Below are 18,085 nucleotides of genomic sequence, written 5' to 3'. Positions count from 1 at the left end.
GCTTTGCCGTTTATCCCCTCTCACTCGAATTTGCATTTGGTGACGCCATCGTTGGATGCTTTTCCAATTTTCGCGGCACCGGAGAAAAATAAACCCAGCTGCAGCATCGCAGGGCATTAATAATGCAAGAGGGTAAAACCGGCAGTCGGCCACCCACAAAGCACCCACAACCACCCACCACCCCCTACTCACATTCAACCCAATGCCGCACACAGATACTCGAAATTGTGGCATAAACTGTAACAGTATGTGTGCCTTGGTTAACAATAACAAATGCCAAAGGAGAGCAAAAGTTACGGTGGCAAAGGGGTGGGTGTGGGTGGTGGGTGGTGGGTCGTAGGGGGTGGGATGAACCCAACGGCAGACAGCGAATCCGAATCCGAAGCAGTCTTCTAGGGGCACTGCCAGCGTGCAGTTCGCCCAGCTCCGTGCTGGAAAATCGGGAGAGAAAATCGAATCATATATGTCATTCTGCAAAATCGGATATATTTACTGGGGTATACCCCACATTTGTGTCGTGTTGAAATATCCGCCATAAACCTAAATAGCAATCACAGTGCAGCTCAGGCAATCAAAAAGTGCTGTAATCATTTATTTATTTCAATTTACTCGTACTCGCGAGTGTTGGCCATGTCATGCAACCGCTGCATCTGCGGCCCTCTTTCAAGTCCTCGGGGAACTCGAACTCTAACCAGAATACAAAGAAGCCACAAGCCTCTGTGTTTTGCCACAGAATTAATAAGATATTCCCAGTCACAGGTAAAAGTGCGACCCCGGGAATATATGGAGAGATAAATACAAGGAGCTCCGTGCAAATCCTCCTTCATCTATAAAACATGCTGTATAGCTTGATAGAACCCAACTGGCTGTCACTTTTCTGCGGAGAAGCAAGATAAATGCGTGTGAAAGCTGGGAAATGGGAGCAAAACACACAAGCACTTGTCAGGAATTTATGAAACTGTGCAGTTCTACAAATAATCCCCTCTTTTAAAGTTCAAACGAAGCGACGTTTAATCAGTGGAAAATCTCTTTTGACATTTGCGCAAGCCAAAGTGTCACACATTTCCACATCGTTAAATCAGATTTTATTTTAGGTGGTGTTAAATTAAGTGATTATAAAAGTATACCTTAAATACCAATTTCCTAATTTGACCATAAAGTTTTTACCGTGCTCAGTTTATGGGTAATATATGGAAAGTGCAGAGGAAAACAGCAAATGACTGACATTTATGTAAACCCAAATGTCATACTTTTCCTGGTTGTAAAATTTGTTTATAATAGGCAAAGTAATTCACGTCTGGCATGGTTTTTCTCTAGATGACCGCATCGACAAATGGAAAGCATCATTCCATTTTCCTATAGCTCTTTGTAATTCTCATAATTAAGACAATCGCTAAAGAGCAGTGATGTCATGGGTGGCAATTGAATGGGCTGAAAGCACTCAAATATCCGCAAATACTGCCTATAATATACATTTCTTGTACCCTTACTTATCAATCGGTCGCTGGATTTTTGTTAAATCGATTGGGGGAGTTGCGTGCCAGCGGAAATAACACTTACCCTTTGCCACTTTTCGCCCGATTCCAGCACGCATCCACTACGTTGACCAGGTGGAGCAGGAGGACGACGCGGATCAGCGGCACCAGCAGCCCGGCAGCAGCTCCACGGTCAGTGGATCCACTCCGCCCCTCCGGATCTCGCCACATGGTTCGCCCCAGCTGCAGCAATCACAGCGCCTGGGGAAACACCTCAGCAAATCCGCCTCGGAGTTGAATGGCCACGACTGCCATCTCAGCGAATCCCCGCACATATCACCCAAGAGGGCCAAGAGTGCCGTGGCCCATCAGTTGGCCGGAGGCGGAGGTGGATCGGGGGGCGTGGCCAGCGGCGTGGGCGTGCTGCAGAAGACCCACGGATTCTTCAACAATCTTCGACATCGCTGGTCGCGGGCAAAGAGCAAAGATCGCCTGGGTCGCAAGTCTCCCAGCGATTTCCTTGAGGAAAGCACGGATTATGCCGCGGACTACAGTTCCGAGAGCAGTTCCGTGACCCAGAGTCCTCGACACCGGAGCACCACCATTGGCGGCTCTCCACTGGCCCGAGAATTCCGAGCCACCGCGAAAATGGCCCAGGTCATCCAGCGATTTGGTGGTTCCATGGAGGGCAGGATCGATGAGCATCCGGAGAACGGCTCGGCCGGCTGCAGTCCACCGGAATTGACCACCCAACAGCAGCTGGAGGCCCTGCAGGTGGGTGACTACTCGTTTTTGGCTTGTTTTCGCTTCGCTTCTGTTACCAATTGGCTTTCTTTGATTTTCAACGCCTTTTCTTTTACTCAATGGCACTAACTGAAATTTCCTGGAATTTCTGAAATTTCCGATTTCCGCTTTTCCAACGACTTGCTGTGCTGCACAACTCAACTAACTAACTGCAAATGAATATGAAAATGAAAATGTATCTGCAACTGCAATCGATCAGGCCGACGAGCTACGTCGCAAGCGCGAAGCCCAATTACGTCAATTCGTCTTCTTTCAGCTGCGCGTGCATCTGAAGTCCGGCAGCGACCTGGTGGCCATGGACAAGAATGGTGAGCAGGCCCACAAGTCCCCACCCAGATACTTTCCCTTTCCCATTTCACCACCCATCTACCCACTCCTTTGTGCTTAATCAAGCACTGGACACAATGCACTGGCACTGCAGCGAGAAATTTCTTTTGTCTTTCGCCCCTGCCGCAGGACTGAGTGATCCTTATGTCAAGTTCAAGGTCGGCGGCCGCCTCCTCCACAAGTCGCGCACCATTCACCGGGAACTGAATCCCGTGTGGGACGAGGTCTTCATCGTGCCCATCGAGGACCCCTTCCAGCCGATAATCGTTAAGGTGAGTGCCGCGAAAGTTTGGGGTGGCCTGTCAGGCACTTCGGGAAAGTTGGATTTTGGGTTTTACACGGAGAGAAAGTATACCGCAAGCTGATATTGTTCATCGAATATGTATTATTTTTTCAATTTTTACACAATGCATTTTAGAATGTTGTATGTATATAAACCATTTAATAGGAAATGGTATTCCTTTCACCAAAGAAAAAGTTAAAGGTTAGACCATCGTTATGTAACATATAATGTTTTTAAAAGACGTGATAACAAATACAATAATTTACTTTGATAAAACACTCATTTCATGTCATTTCTAAATTTAATTAGGATACAAATTAGCAAATTACTATATAGATAGGTATATTTTACCACGATGGCTGTGTATTATATTCCTTGAAATAAAACGGTCACAAGTGAGGAAAAACTTACTTTTAAGACAGCATAAAATGTAATGGGGGTTTCCAAATGCTTAGTTGTGCCCCCACAAATAGTTTTCCCCAGATAAAAACAGCAATATGCGATACGAAATTGGCCGCGGGCCTTCAGCATGGTAGCGTGGCCGAGCGGTCTAAGGCGCTGGTTTAAGGCACCAGTCTCCTCGGAGGCGTGGGTTCGAATCCCACCGCTGCCATTAAGAAAGTTTTTTTTTATTAAATTATTTTATCTACAATAAGGAAAAGTATGGTTTTCGATGTGTATGGAACCATAATCGTTTGGAAACCAGACCAATTCCCAAAAGCTCATGCCCCAACCTAATCAAAATGAATTTCCGTTTTGTCTCTTTCGACCTTCCCCCTCTCGGACAGGTTTTCGACTACGATTGGGGACTGCAGGACGACTTTATGGGCTCGGCCAAGCTGGACTTAACCCAATTGGAACTGGGCAAGGCCGAGGACATCCACCTGCAGCTGTGCGACTCGGCCGGAAATGGCGGAAGCGGCTTGGGCGAGATACTCATCAATCTGACACTATGGCCGCGCAGCCAGGAGGACAAGGAAATGGTGAGTGGCATACATAAATCGATTCACACTATTGTTCCGGGGCTTTAATCGTTGGGGTTCTTCGGGGAAGTCGGAAGCAGCTCGTCTGGGCCATCAATCAGGCCCTTCACCCGCCGGTTTTCCACGGTGGGCTAAGCGATTGTCTCGCTACCTTTTGTCTGGCATTCTTAATTGCCTCTCGACGGGCTCCCATCGCCCACCCCCAACTTTGACCCACCTTTTATTTATAAGCGTTTGGTTACCCACTAACTTTATTTATGGCTCAGCTGAATCGGTTGGACGCGGTTTGGGGTCTTATTTTCGGAGAGACACACACGAAGCTTTGGCTTTGATGCAGTGCCCGCAACTAAGTTGAACTAAAGCCTCACAATTGAGCTGTTTTTCAACTACGGCAAACTCATCATGACTAGCTTTATGCGGTGAGAGTAACGATCGCAGTGGCTCAACAAATTAAAGCTTGAGCTGTCATTGGCATGCCATGTTATCTCTCGACAAAGGCGCTCCAAAGCAAACAATTGAGCAACGGGGAAATACGGGGGCAGAGTTGGCATAGGAGAAAGTCGTAGTCGTGATACCCTTTCCGAATGTTTTCAAGAAACCCAAGAACTTAAAATTTTATAAAGTTAAAAAATTAAACATTACGTATGGGTTCATATTAACCATGTAATGACCTGTAAGAAGAATTACATACATGGAAGAAGTGTATTTTTCGACATTAGTATATGGGTCTTAAAGATAATATGATGTGCATGTGATAGTTACATTACCGTAATGGTAAAGTAAGTGGTTATACCCTGAATTTACAGACAGATGTAAAGATAAGATAAGACATCTACCTGAAACCATCTACCTTTAAAATCAAAAATAATAGGTAAAAGAAATACCTACATGAAAAACTATAATTTCAATACCCCCAGAATGTGAGATGTTTTTGAATAAAATATCCAATATCAATATATCACATATTTTTGATATATTTGTTTAAAAAAATTTTCGGATCTTTCCTAAAACTTAATATAATATTTTTAATGGTTTATTATTTGGGATGGTTCTAATATTACCCTTACATGTTATTGGTAGAATAATTAGTTACACCCTGAATTAACAGGTAGATGTAAATATGACTCATCTACCTCTAAACACTTCACTTACATGCACATATGCATGTGCCTTTCGTCTAGTCCGGCATACCTTCTCATTTCGTAGTTAGTGTACTTTTCTCACAACCGCAAGACCTCGATCCCAATGGCTTTAGTCACTGTTTGATCGTCGAAAGCGAAGTGCGGCTTTGAGTTTTCGTTTTCTGGGTCTGTGTAATTTGTGTCCGCTGAGGCTTGGGCTCTCGATCGCAGATCATGTTGGGCAACAATTGGCCCAGCTGCAAGCGGGCTCCTCGCATGGTGCTCAAACATGTGAGGCGCCAGCACGAGGAGATCCGCGAGCAACTGGAGCAGGGATGCGAAGATCTGAGGGAGGTGGCCGAGGCTCATTTTCCGGAAATATTACAGCACTTTCAGCGCAACTCGAAGCTGGCCGAGTCATCGAAGCGGTTGAAGTCGCAGATCTGGAGCTCAGTGGTCACCATTTTGCTGGTCAAAGCCAAGGATTTGCCGCTGGCTGAAGATGGCAGCAAGCTGATTGACACGCACTTTAAATTCAGGTGAGAAAAAAACCAAAAACATTTTATATTTTGTATTAACAATACACATTATCAAATTCAGATTGGGCAATGAGAAGTACAAGAGCAAGTCTTCCTGGACGGAGCGCTGGTTGGAGCAGTTCGACCTGCACCTATTCGATGAGGACCAGAACCTGGAACTGGCCCTCTGGAACCGAAATACCCTCTACGGCAAGGCCATTATCGACCTGAGCGTTTTTCAGCGCGAGACTACGCATGGCATCTGGAAGCCCCTCGAAGATTGTCCTGGAGAAGTCCACCTAATGCTCACTATAAGTGGGACCACAGCCTTGGAGACGATCAGTGATTTGAAGGCCTTCAAGGAGGATCCTCGAGAGGCTCAGATGCTGAGGGATCGATATCGCTTCCTAAGATGCCTCCAAAATCTGCGCGATGTGGGTCACTTGACAGTGAAGGTTTTTGGAGCTACTGGACTGGCTGCAGCGGATATTGGCGGGAAATCCGATCCCTTTTGTGTGTTGGAACTGGGAAACGCCCGACTGCAAACCCAAACGGAGTATAAAACACTCACTCCTAATTGGAATAAGATATTTACTTTGTAAGTATGGGCTTTGTTTTTTAAAAGACGCTATCTAACTAACCTATTTGTTTAATCCTAACAATAGCAACATTAAGGACATCACTCAGGTTCTGGAGATCACCGTCTTCGACGAGGATCGGGATCATCGCGTCGAGTTCCTGGGAAAACTAGTCATTCCCCTCCTCAGGATCAAGAGCGGTGTCAAGAGGTGGTACACGCTGAAGGATAAGAACCTCTGCGTTCGGGCCAAAGGCAACTCCCCGCAAATTCAGCTGGAACTGACCGTGGTTTGGAGTGAGATCCGAGCTGTGTGTCGAGCACTTCAGCCCAAGGAGGAGAAACTCATCCAGCAGGAAGCCAAATTCAAGCGACAGCTCTTCCTGCGCAATGTCAATAGACTCAAGGAGATTATCATGGATATCCTAGATGCCGCGCGCTACGTCCAGTGAGTTTTTGGGATGTTTTATAGGCATACGGGTTTTATAATTTCATGTAATGCTTTTCATAGGAGCTGCTTTGAGTGGGAATCTCCCGTGCGTTCCAGCATAGCTTTTGTCCTGTGGATTGTGGCCTGTGTTTACGGCGATCTAGATACAGTGCCCTTAGTTCTACTACTCATTATACTAAAGTGAGTAGATAAGCTTAATAGCTTATTAATAGATATAATATATTATACCTAACTGATATTGCAGAAAATGGCTCTATCGCCTTATAACCGGTACCACAGATGCAGCTGCGCACTACGACTACGAGTACGATGAAGATGATGATGATGATAAGGAGAAGGAGGAGAAGAAGTCCATCAAGGAAAGATTACAGGCCATCCAAGAAGTCTCCCAAACAGTACAGAATACCATAGGTTATCTAGCTTCATTAGGCGAAAGCACTATCAAGTAAGGCCTCTTTTCTATTAGGTGAAGCATATTTATATGAATTTCCTGTTACCCCTAGCACATTCAATTTTTCCGTCCCCGAACTCACCTGGCTGGCTGTGGTTCTACTATTGGGCGCCATTCTGGTCCTGCATTTCGTTCCACTCCGCTGGCTGCTCCTCTTCTGGGGCCTGATGAAGTTCTCCAGACGGTTGCTGCGACCCAATACCATTCCCAACAACGAGCTATTGGATTTCCTTTCACGAGTGCCAGATAACGAGGAGATTGTAAGTGAACTTTCGAATTTGTTGTAATTATTAAAAGAAAGAAACCATAGAGTCATCTCTCTAAGTACGTACGATATAAACTTTCCTAGAAGTAATACACTTCTTATTACATTTTTAAGCTTCTAAATATTTATATTAATTTCTCAGTCAATTTATATATATTTTAACAAATCTCTTTCAAAAATTAATAGTACTTGTAATGGAATTTCTTGAATATTGATTGGAGTATCTTACAATCGATATATATCTTTTCGAAACTCTTAAAAAAAACCGTACTTTGTAATGGAATTTCTTGAATATTGATTGAAGTATCTAACTATTTGGACTGTTTTTTTACAGAATCAATATCGAGAGCTGCCACCATCGGCGCCCACCGACCAGATGCGCAACAATCCGAAGAAGAAGCTGAAGGGATCATAGTCCATAACCAGCGCTGATGCGGCAATGGCGTCCCTTTCGCCGCTGCAGTCCAGCGCACCGGGAGGATCTGGTGGAGGAGGAGGTGGATCCGGCGGAAGGCAGCAGCAGCTGATGCAGCGCTTCCGGGCCAACACCAGCCAGCTGAAGCAGAAGTTTGGCCAGGCCAAGAGCCTCAGTCTGAGCCATAGCGAATTCAATTAGACACCAAAGTTAGTTAGCTAGTTAAGAATCGAGGGCACGAGGGCGGCACCAACTCAACTAGTTCCACCCATAGACAACAACATCAATTCAACTTGACTCAATTATGCAGCACAAAGTTTGCTTCACTTATTTTCCTAAAATTATTTATATATACACACAGAAATGAATATTAATGTAAATGTACGCAAAACTCAAACTATTTACACGAACCGATTATGTACATACACGAATATAGCAGAAATTAGGACTCTATTGAAACATTGCATGTACCTAAGGTAACCTCTCTCAAAGATCTATTCGAATATTTACCAAAACTCTAATTGCTAACTACCAGATTCCTTTTGCGCGAATCCAAATGCGATTAATTATTTATTGTGTATTGTGTATTTCAATTTGTGATATTTTCAAAGAATTTTGCAACTAGGCTTACTACTTATGTGACTTAACCCACGGAAGCTGCGTACCGCACCAAAGTTTCCCTCAACTCCATTTACAAATTACCACTCGATTGCACTCGACTCGTTTAAGGACGCTTCTTCATGATATACCTTTACATATATACCTAAATAAGCCTAATCCTAACCAAATTTATTGTAATTATTTCATTCGAAAAGATTGTTCAAAACATTTTCTAAAATTTATATTTATTAACTATGTCTAGGATAATCAGCTCGTAAAGGCCCCGGCCCAGCCATACTATATATAAATTAAATGCTACTGTAACCCACTCCGATTGATCGATTTGATACATTTTAGATAGTTCAACTATTTTATACCCCACAAAAGAGCAACAACAAAGTTTTTATATACATACCGAACTCAATTAATTAATTAGCACCTAAGTTAAGTTTGTTATTTTTCAATATATATATATGATGGCAAAAATAATAAAAATATTTTTGGATTTCGCTCAAAATATGAAACTATTTTTACCACTAATGGCAATACAGTGCTTTTCAAACTTCCATATTAAAATTTTTGCATCATAACATGTAAGCTTTTTGGCTTTATGGTTTTAATTTTGTTTGTTATGTTATCTTTGTTTGTTTTGCTCAGCTCTTTGTTTACTTGCCAATTAAGCTTTCAAGTACTGAAAATCACTTTTAGATACAACCAGGCATGTGTGAGGGTGTCGAACTGGTCACTAAAAATACACCCCGCTTTTTGATACTGCTTATCAGTGGTTCTACTAACTTTGTTTTTTGTTTAAATATTATGCAATGAACGCTAATTTTTCCATACGATGCGATAAACAAATATTTTTTTCAAACATATAAGTACTCGTAATAGTAGTGAGTGCTTCTCATATTTACTTTAGAAGTTCTCTGTTTTCATTAGACCGAAAACACTTTCGAGAAATCCAGGCCCCCAAGACCTTGAGAATTTAAGATCAGCAAAGCAATAAAAATGCTCTATAGATATATGTTCAGCAAGACACTGCAGCATTTAAAAACTTAAACTTAAAAGTCGGAGTGACATACAATTGTAGCCGAAATTCATAGGAAACTGGATTTGTTATAGGTAAACCAGAAATATTTCAAGGCATCGTACAAAAGCGAGAACTAAATTACTTGTGAGATATTTGTATTTCGATCAAAATATAAATATTTTCTTTCCTCACCCAGTTGCTAATTGGGAAATATGCTCTAATTGAGATTGTCAGAATAAAACTATAAAATAAATGGATTTGTCTAAAATCTTTTTATATGAACTCTTTATGCTTCACGAAGAGCTTCTCAAACTGTGATATATGCTACGAATCTGATATCATTATGAGAAATATTCCATCAGTGCCGTCAATCGGCGAGCTTTTAATAACCACGCCACAGTTTCCATTCCGATTTTCATTGTTGTTTGTTTTGCTCAGTTTTCTGTTTACCTGCGAGCTTTATGAATTAAAAGCGATCGCCATGTGGAATCAAATGCCACGAGTGCGGGAGATAAGCCACAATCCGCAATTGTATCTGCTGGGGACTCAAAAGTGGCAATAAAGTAAAACCCCACAGATGTTTGAAGGCGCTTATCAGCACTCGGAGTTCCAGACCAAATCATACCAGCACACGATTACGCAACACCGTGGAACTTTTTTACTCAATACGATAAACGAATACGTCTTTAATTTACGCACATATTTGCATAGAACATGGTAATTGCACAGTCAAAATTGCAAACTGGGGGGCTGCCCAAACTTAGTGCTATATGTATATAAATGCAGGTCTGGTGTGGATCTGTTAGTAACCTAAGCGTCGAACTTCTCCTTCTTCATCAGGTCGTACACCACGGAGAAGTCCTTGTTGCCCAGACCCTTCTCGCACAGCGACTGGTAGACCTTGTGGGCCAGCGATCCCAGCGGGATGGGCGAGTTGGAGGAGTTGGCCACGCCGGATGCCAGGCCCAGATCCTTGGTGATGAGGGCCGTGGAGAAGCCGCCGGCATAGTCCCGGTTGGCAGGGGCAGTGGGGCAGACGCCGGGCACCGGGTTGTAGATCTCGGAGGCCCAGCAGCGGCCGGTGGAGGAGTTGATGATCTCGGCGAAGACGTTGGCATCCAGGCCCTGGCGCACGGCCAGATTCATGGCCTCCGAGACGCCGATCATCGAGATGGCCAGCATCATGTTGTTGCACAGCTTGGCGGCCTGGCCCATGCCGTAGACGCCGCAGTGGGTGATCCGCTTGCCCATGCACTCCAGCACGGCCTTGACCGCCTGGTACTCCGCCTCGGTGCCGCCCACCATGAAGGTGAGGGTGGCCTGCTCGGCGCCGGGAACTCCGCCGGAAACGGGGGCATCAATAAACCTTGCTCCCTTGCCGCTGATCTTCTTCTGCAGCGACTTCACCAGATCCGGCGAGATCGTCGAGGAGTCGATGAAGATGGTGTCCTTGTTGACGCCATCGGCAGTCATCTCGTCGTAGGAGGCATCCACAATGGCGTTGTTTGGCAGCATTGTGATCACAAAGTCCGAGTTCTTGGCCAACTCCGAGGTCTTGGAGTACACGGTGGCTCCCTTGGCGGCCAGACCGTCGCAGGCGGGCTTGGAGATGTCGTACACATGCAGCTTGTGGCCGGCCTTGATCAGGTTGCTGGCCATGTTGGCGCCCATGTTGCCCAGGCCCACGAACCCAATGTTCTTGCTGCCGCCCTGGGTGGACATGGCCCGCACCAAGGTCTGGCTCCAGGCATTCAGCATAGCGGGGGACATCACACGGAGCGACATGGCTGGGAAAAATACTGAATCGTTATGTAATCACGGACTGGCTACTAGCCACAAAATCTCACACACCTGTTGATCTAGAAGTCTAGGGGAAATGGGACTGAAACTGCGAAAGTTCTACGCGATCGGACCGCTGTCAGAAGCACACTGCTCTCTGTACCCGCCGATTCACGTAATATCACTTCGTTCCAGCGGAGGCTAAAGAGTTGTCGAGTCCCCTAAAAGAGCGATATAACGGTAGGAATATATGATCATATCATATCATCATATATCAATATTAAAATGATATTTGCGTTATTTATTTAAAATCAGAATTTATTTTCCAACTAGTCAAATTAAGAAATAATATGATATGATGTGATATGATATTAACATTATGTTTTAGGATTAAACTATTTTTATGATTTTTGTAATCGTGTTCCTTAATTTTTTCCAAAATGAATATAATAAGCTTGTACATTTTAAAGTTTATTGTCATTAAGACAGCTTTTAAGATAAAACCGACAAGTATAAGTATAATACAAATGTTTTTATAAATTAAAAGGTTTATATGAAGGTTCTTATAATAAGACTTTTTATTTTAAAAATCTTAAAGAGCGCTACTCTTTGTTTGTATGGCTTCCTTTAAATATAAATACATGGTTTTTCTGGCGGAGCGACAACTCTGCCAGATCAAAACAAGTTCTCTATAGCTCTGCTCCCTCTCTTTAGATCCCCCATATAGTAAGCACATATGTACTATACATTCCAGTGACGCCGGCAAAAGCTCGACGGCTCTGTCTTTCCAACGCTTTTATTTGATTTATGTTCTAATTGGCTCACACGTGCCGTTGTTTCGACTATCAGCTTGGGCAAACTTTCGATTTCATTTACTTTCCCTGACCTTCAGCGTTTCGGGGGGCCTGTGTTTATGGGGAGGTCTAGAAATTGTGGGTGTGTCAGCTTGTCGTCGAGTGCCGAGACCAGCGGCTCCAAAACTGTAAGCTTTCACGCTGATGGTTCGATTTCAATAAGAGTGTTTGCTTATAGAAACCAGCTTTATGGTGTTGCCTAAAATTAAATAAGTAAATTTAAATTAATTCTGGCATTTCCCCATCGAACTTGGTCGGTTCACCTACTCCGGCTCTTTGTACGAATAAATGGATGAATGACAACTTGCGAATCGCTTCAATTGCGTGAAATATCGTGCATAACTAAATTCGCACGCGCAATTTCCAAACTTATGTTTAATTTTACACTCACTTCAAGGGTACGTTTACCTTGATAAGTTTTGTGTATTATTGAAACAAAAAGATTATTATAAAAATCTTACTAATTGTTACCTGCAATCAATAATTTAAAATCTGGTAACCAACAACTTTGCCTAATTTGGTATTTTTATTAGTCCTTACAGCTGCATTTTAAATGTATAAAGGTATTATAAAAATTGTAAGTAATGTACTTTGTTGTCACAATTAATTTTATATTTTTGTGTGATTATTACTGAAGATGTTGAAGGACTTTGGCTAACTCTTTAGAGTATTTGAAGTTCGCCTTCTTAAAAAAAAACGTTTTAATGTTTTTCTTTTCGCACCTTTCTTACGCTAGAGCGTTGCCAATACTTGATCCCACAATAAACAATTTGATGTTTGGCGATTTTGCTTTCTTGTGCTATTTTTATCACAGCTTTCCGAACCCCAATTGGCGGAGATAGCTATTTCACCCAAATTGTACAATGGTCATAAGGTTCGATGCTGTTGCCGCAGTTGTTTTAATGTTGTTGCTCACATAAAATCGGCATGCATGAAATTGCACTACTCGAGCTGCGTTTCGCAAAATCTCGGCCAATTTACGACCCGCCTGTCGTGGCCCGAATCTTACGCAATCCGGACTTCGCAGCAACAACATCGTTATGTTTTATCAAAAGAAAACAGCTGGAGTACACACGAAAAACAAATCATTTTTGTATAGGTATACAACCATATTTTACTTAGTTCAACTTCGTTTTTTGTGTAATTATGATATTATTTTGAAAACGATCGGATTAATACCGATACAAATCATTATTCCATAGATATACAAAGTATAGTTCAAAGTATTTTTAGTATAGACCCTTGGTTTTTTAGTATATTATTTTAAAAACATCGGCTATATATACATTTTGAAGTAGACAAAATATGAATAATTAACATATTATAGTCACAGAAATTATGTTATAAGTTTCTATAAATATTTTTCTCTTGACATTAAGGTTTGTTGAAAATCAGAGCACCGGTCAACATGTTTAAAGACCTTTTTTTACAGATTTACCTCACACCTTTTAACGATGTTAAACAAATAATCAATTAATTTCTCCACGGTTTTATAGGATGTTAAAAGAGATTCATTTCAATAAAAGAGTTATGTGTTATTACCCTTTATATAATTTTTCTCTCTGCAGCATTCATTAAGTTTAACTCGATTTCGCTGCAGAGAACCAGTGAATATATCGCTGCTGCATAAGCGATCTCGGCGATCTCCGTTCGAACCGCCGCTGATGATTTTTTGGTGATTTATCTGTGGCAAAGCGTCTGCAGCCTCCGCCAACGTTCGAGTCTCACCTAAGTGCATTTCAATTTGGGGAGTGGAGCGAATCGAGATCGCGACAATGGCGCAAAAATCCCATCGAATGGGGGACATCGGCTGCCCAGCAGCGCTGGCTTACATAATCGCTTGTCAATTGTCAAAGTACCGGCAAGACCCTTATCTAACGCCACAAAGTGCAATTCAGCGAATGATTAACACGAATATGGGCCGCGACAACCACAACAACAACAGGTGAGAGCTCTTCTCTTTGAAACCATTTATAATTTACAAGCCAAAAAGCCAAAGGCGCCAAAGAAGCCACAAGCGAAGTGAGGCATTAAAGCGCAAAAACTACGAGCTTCAAGTGGACTGTTTGGGCTTGGCTTTGGAAAATGTTCATGTTCATGGCATTTGTACACACTCCCGTGCGTATGTACATCAAGTATACGCAGCGGTGTGCCAAGCTCATTAGGCAGCCATTATAGCATTATAACATTTCTCTGCAGCGGTCGCACCGCCGTTCGGTGCCACTAATTTCCATGTCAAACACAGGCGGACAGCGAAATTTCACTCATAGTCAACAGCGCACCCACAAAACAGCGTGCACTTGAAGGCGGCTGAAATAATTCGCGTCGAGATTGAATTTTATTTGCCGCAAACATTGCATTATTAGCGAACATTACAGTGCGATGCAGGAGATTAGGGGTAAGATGGGCTGGAAAAATTGGATAATATCTTAGTTCTTTTTTTTGGTTATTCAGTAAGTATTTTCTTGTGTGTTGAATTAAATTTCTCTTTGCTATATTTTGCTTTCTGTATGGTGTGTAAAACGCTTTTGTAGATAATAATAGTGAAGATTTTATTAGAATGAACCCGTTGAGATGGATAAAACTGAACTTGTTGTAGTTTGTAATTAAAATTATTTTTAGAGTTAAGGATACAACTGTAAAAACAATTTTAAATAAATTGTAAAACGAGTTCATTGTTAATACCAATAAACACCTTACTCTTCACACTATGCTTTCCAAATAAAGACCATTAATATTTGAAAGTTTAAGTGATATTTAAATGTGTATTTAATAGTCTATTTCCATTTCCACAGCTTAACACATTTTGCTAAATTCGCATTAGTTTACACAGGCGCTCCCATATGGAAAATTTGGTCATTAAAAAATAAAGGTGCACTTTTTTAAAATCGTAAATAATATATATATTCAGATGGCTATTAATAAAACGAAGTGCTTGTTTTAGTGTTTGTATTTATTTATTTATTTTACTCTGTTGCCAAAAGTTTAAAACTTAAGGTACAGGGAGGAATCGGCCATAGTTGCTAAGACTTTCGGCCGGACTAAATTGTATTTACAGGTTTACTTAATAACTAGAATTTTACATATGGGTGGGAAGAGAAGGAGATTAACAATTTAAATGAGTTGAAGTAGGTTAGCTGATTTGAGAAAGTTAAGAATTTGCTGGATATTTTCATATGAAGGGTTAATTAAGAGATCAGATAGTTTTATATTTGAGTTACTAGGTCTATGTGTTTGAAATGCGGTGCAGTCGTTGAGGATATGTGAGATCGATATGGCGTCTGTGGTGCAGAATCGGTGTTTGTATTTTGATAGACTAATAGTGTTTGTGTCTTGGTAAAGATATTTTAATACTTTTTCATTCATCCGCAAGATATATTTGCTACAGATTAAATTGGGCTACAAAACTGTAAAATTCTGAAAATGAAATTCAACATAATTTAATTGGTTCCTTATTCTACTTTCTTTCTGCAAGCTTAGAGCTAGTACTGAAAGCAGTTGTCACGGGCTTGTGTTTCCTTTCAAGGTGCTTTATTTTGGGGTACATGGCTTTCCTTATAAATGCAAAATCAACGCCATAACTTGGGTGTTATATCAGCGGATCGGACTGTATCGCCTGGATCTGGTTTCTTGACCCGCCCTGAACTCGCCGCACGCAATTCGATGAATGAGACAAGTCGACGCAATCTGCATGCCACCGCGTTGATCCGTGACTCACCGAGGAACACATTACAATTTGCCAACCGTCGGTTGTGACATCGTGAGCGACTACTGACGTTTTCGGGCAGCGGCTGCCTGTCTTCGATTTCGTTTCCGGCCAGCACGTAATTGAAATTACATTAAGCCAGAAATTTTGGCAGTGAAATTGCGTTCGATAATCACTTTCATGGGGTTTAATTGTTTCCCTGAGCGGCTCTAGACTGGACTTTCCCTGCGCTCTGCTCTCGATCAGACTCTCGGACCTACATTAACATGCCAACTGAAGAGACCACTCCAAAACGATATGAAAATGAAAAACTAACCGCACACACACTCGCCCAATGCGGAAAATTGAAATGCAGTCGGAGTCACTGCAGCGAGTTTGGGGAAAGGAAAGTGAAATTGCCACCATCCCCGTCGTTTTCCCAGTGCCACAACTCAATTCGATTCGATTCGTTTTCGATTTCATTCGGTTTTTGAATCGTTTCTAAGGTTCGCGCTTTTTAATACGCCGCATGCATAATTATTATGTGTACGTCCAATCGCATCGCCTCACTTAGTCCCCATTTGCCGACACCCTGGCCTATAGTTTAGTGAAATTGAAAATCATTTTTGTTTTTGAAAGTGGTAAAATTATTCGCTGCCCGACAAAACACACATTCCATTCGACCGTTTAAAGCGAATGTTTTTTTTCGGTTTGTCGTAATTTTTCACCGCGATGTTGTTTGTGCTTGGGATATATGTGTTTTCCATCTTTTTTTTTGGTCACCGTATTACAAAATTTTAATTGCAGTCGGCAGAGTGAACCAAAATAAATGCGCTGGCGGAAAGTGAAATGCGGAGAGTGGATGCTCTTCGAAGTGGCTGGGAAATAATTGAAAAATGTAGCTCTAAAATATATCGTATTGTATGACCGGGTATAGGTAATAATTCACAGTCATAAAACAGTTTAAATACATATTAATTGATATTATTTTCACTTAATAATGTACTAAAAACTAGCAAAAAATACTGAGCCACATGTACCAAATTAGCTGATTAAAGCCCCATTGTTCGAACCAATCTCCTGCTGTTTCACCCACTGATACACTTCCCCTGCTGTTTTATCCCCCCATCTCGATCGTCAGCTACATCAACATAAAAACCATAAGATAAATGTTTGGCTAACCCAAATCCAAGCACAAGGAAGGAAACCAGCGAGGCGCTCGAAGAAAAAGTGGGCTCCAGAGGCTCTCCGCCGGCAATCCAGTTTAGATTTCGACCACATTTTGACCAGACACACTGATGCAGCGGAGCAGGAAGCGTTTTATGGCCAAGAGGCATCGTTTTTGGCATCACCCGGGGGGCAGGGGCAAAAAGTTGTCTTACTTTCGTGAGCCTAAAAGCACTTTTCTCTCGATGCGTCGACGCATCGACATCCCAGCTCTCTCCTTCGGCGGATTGCATAAGTGAAATATATTGATGTCTCTTGTCGCAGTTACATCAGCCATCCGCGCCTTATCACCTGTCCTGGCCCCGAAAGATTCTTCGCCTAATTAGGCTGAGTTATGCCAGGAAAACCGAGCCAATTAAGTTGATCTATCTGTATCTTTCTGTATCTATCTGTATCTGCTGTGGGAACCATTCGACTCAAATTTTATGCAAATCTCGTCACTCTTTTCCGCATACGTCGTGGAAAATGCGCACAGAGCTTGGGAAAAGCCATTCATAAGCAGGGCTGAAGGTCGCGATCTGTTACCTCTGCCATTTGGCATCGCCTTGGGCGTGTGAGCCAGCCAGCGAGACACCTGTGAAAAGGTCAACGCTAATTGCTCTTAACCACTGCCCGCCAATTGATTTCGACTTCGATTTCAATTGATTCTCGAACTGCGGAGCAGGTGAAAGTGCTTTGTTCTAGTGGAAATACCAGCGGGCGGAAGTGCGAGACCGTCGCGGTTGAATGATCGCCGAAAGACGCCGTCACATAACTCAGGCCGCGAGGTGGAAACCCTCCTCGTACGTCATCGGTCCGCACATAACTCACGCCCACCTGGGGCGGCAGGTGAGACAAGACAGGTGGGCAGCGTTTTGACAGGCTGACTGATTGGATTTGCGGCCGAGGCGCTGCTCCTGTCAATGCACTCATCTCGATTGCGATTGCGGCTGGAAAATTGAAAATGCGAAGGAAAAGCGAGCGCCTTGTTTGGGTTACCCAATGCATAGCGGCTAATGGCGGACGCTGAATAATATGCTAATTAACTCAATTTCCACGATCCGTAAACGTCTCACTTGGACAATTGTTTGCCTGGCGGAAACCGAGCGGCTGCCGCTATGAGAATATTTTAATTGCCCCTCAAAGAAGCTGAAAAAGACCTCTTTTTAAGGCCAGTTCTTGCCGACTAAGAAATATTTGGCAACCAAATAGGCACACGGAAAAAAATTAGTAGTTTGTTTTTTACTTATACACAATTGTT

The 18,085-nt window shown here is 42.5% G+C and overlaps 2 protein-coding genes and 1 non-coding gene across 5 annotated transcripts; 2 read left to right on the top strand and 1 right to left on the bottom strand.

The window, feature by feature from the left end:
- The first annotated feature begins 412 nt into the window (after positions 1-412).
- LOC119550519 (multiple C2 and transmembrane domain-containing protein) lies at positions 413-8,777 on the top strand. Of its 2 annotated transcripts, none has more exons than XM_037859229.1 (12): positions 413-759; positions 1,588-2,249; positions 2,536-2,587; positions 2,736-2,878; positions 3,678-3,872; positions 5,381-5,532; positions 5,594-6,109; positions 6,177-6,536; positions 6,600-6,719; positions 6,784-6,984; positions 7,043-7,250; positions 7,590-8,777. In XM_037859229.1, the coding sequence occupies exons 1-12, from the start codon at positions 636-638 to the stop codon at positions 7,668-7,670; spliced, it is 2,814 nt and encodes a 937-aa protein (XP_037715157.1). In that variant the 5' UTR covers positions 413-635; the 3' UTR covers positions 7,671-8,777. The 2 variants fall into 2 exon arrangements, with proteins under 2 accessions (XP_037715157.1, XP_037715156.1); XM_037859228.1 differs by having other exon boundaries at positions 414-759; positions 2,479-2,587.
- On the top strand, positions 3,421-3,502 carry Trnal-aag. Its single transcript has one exon. It is a non-coding gene; the product is annotated as a tRNA-Leu (tRNA).
- Positions 8,778-9,954: 1,177 nt separating the features above from the next.
- LOC119551747 (probable 3-hydroxyisobutyrate dehydrogenase, mitochondrial) lies at positions 9,955-11,274 on the bottom strand. Of its 2 annotated transcripts, none has more exons than XM_037861268.1 (2): positions 11,152-11,274; positions 9,955-11,087 (listed from the first exon to the last, which is right to left on the bottom strand). In XM_037861268.1, exon 2 carries the CDS (start codon positions 11,083-11,085, stop codon positions 10,111-10,113), a length of 975 nt encoding a protein of 324 aa, XP_037717196.1. In that variant the 5' UTR covers positions 11,086-11,087; positions 11,152-11,274; the 3' UTR covers positions 9,955-10,110. The 2 variants fall into 2 exon arrangements, with proteins under 2 accessions (XP_037717196.1, XP_037717197.1); XM_037861269.1 differs by having other exon boundaries at positions 9,955-11,099; positions 11,152-11,245.
- Between the last annotated feature and the right edge of the window lie 6,811 nt (positions 11,275-18,085).

The sequence above is a fragment of the Drosophila subpulchrella genome, chromosome 2R (genome assembly GCF_014743375.2).
Source record: "Drosophila subpulchrella strain 33 F10 #4 breed RU33 chromosome 2R, RU_Dsub_v1.1 Primary Assembly, whole genome shotgun sequence".
Taxonomy (NCBI): domain Eukaryota; kingdom Metazoa; phylum Arthropoda; class Insecta; order Diptera; family Drosophilidae; genus Drosophila; species Drosophila subpulchrella.
The sequence above is the reverse complement of the archived record's forward strand: the minus strand, read 5'-3'. Positions and strand labels throughout refer to the sequence as shown.

Excerpts from the sequence above, each read along its gene's own strand:
- LOC119550519 (XM_037859228.1), top strand. The coding sequence starts at position 636 with ATGCAACCGCTGCATCTGCGGCCCTCTTTCAAGTCCTCGGGGAACTCG. Across the intron at positions 2,250-2,478 it reads AGCAGCTGGAGGCCCTGCAG|GCCGACGAGCTACGTCGCAA; the intron begins GTGGGTGACTAC and ends GCAATCGATCAG. Across the intron at positions 6,110-6,176 it reads TGGAATAAGATATTTACTTT|CAACATTAAGGACATCACTC; the intron begins GTAAGTATGGGC and ends TCCTAACAATAG.
- LOC119551747 (XM_037861268.1), bottom strand. The coding sequence starts at position 11,085 with ATGTCGCTCCGTGTGATGTCCCCCGCTATGCTGAATGCCTGGAGCCAG.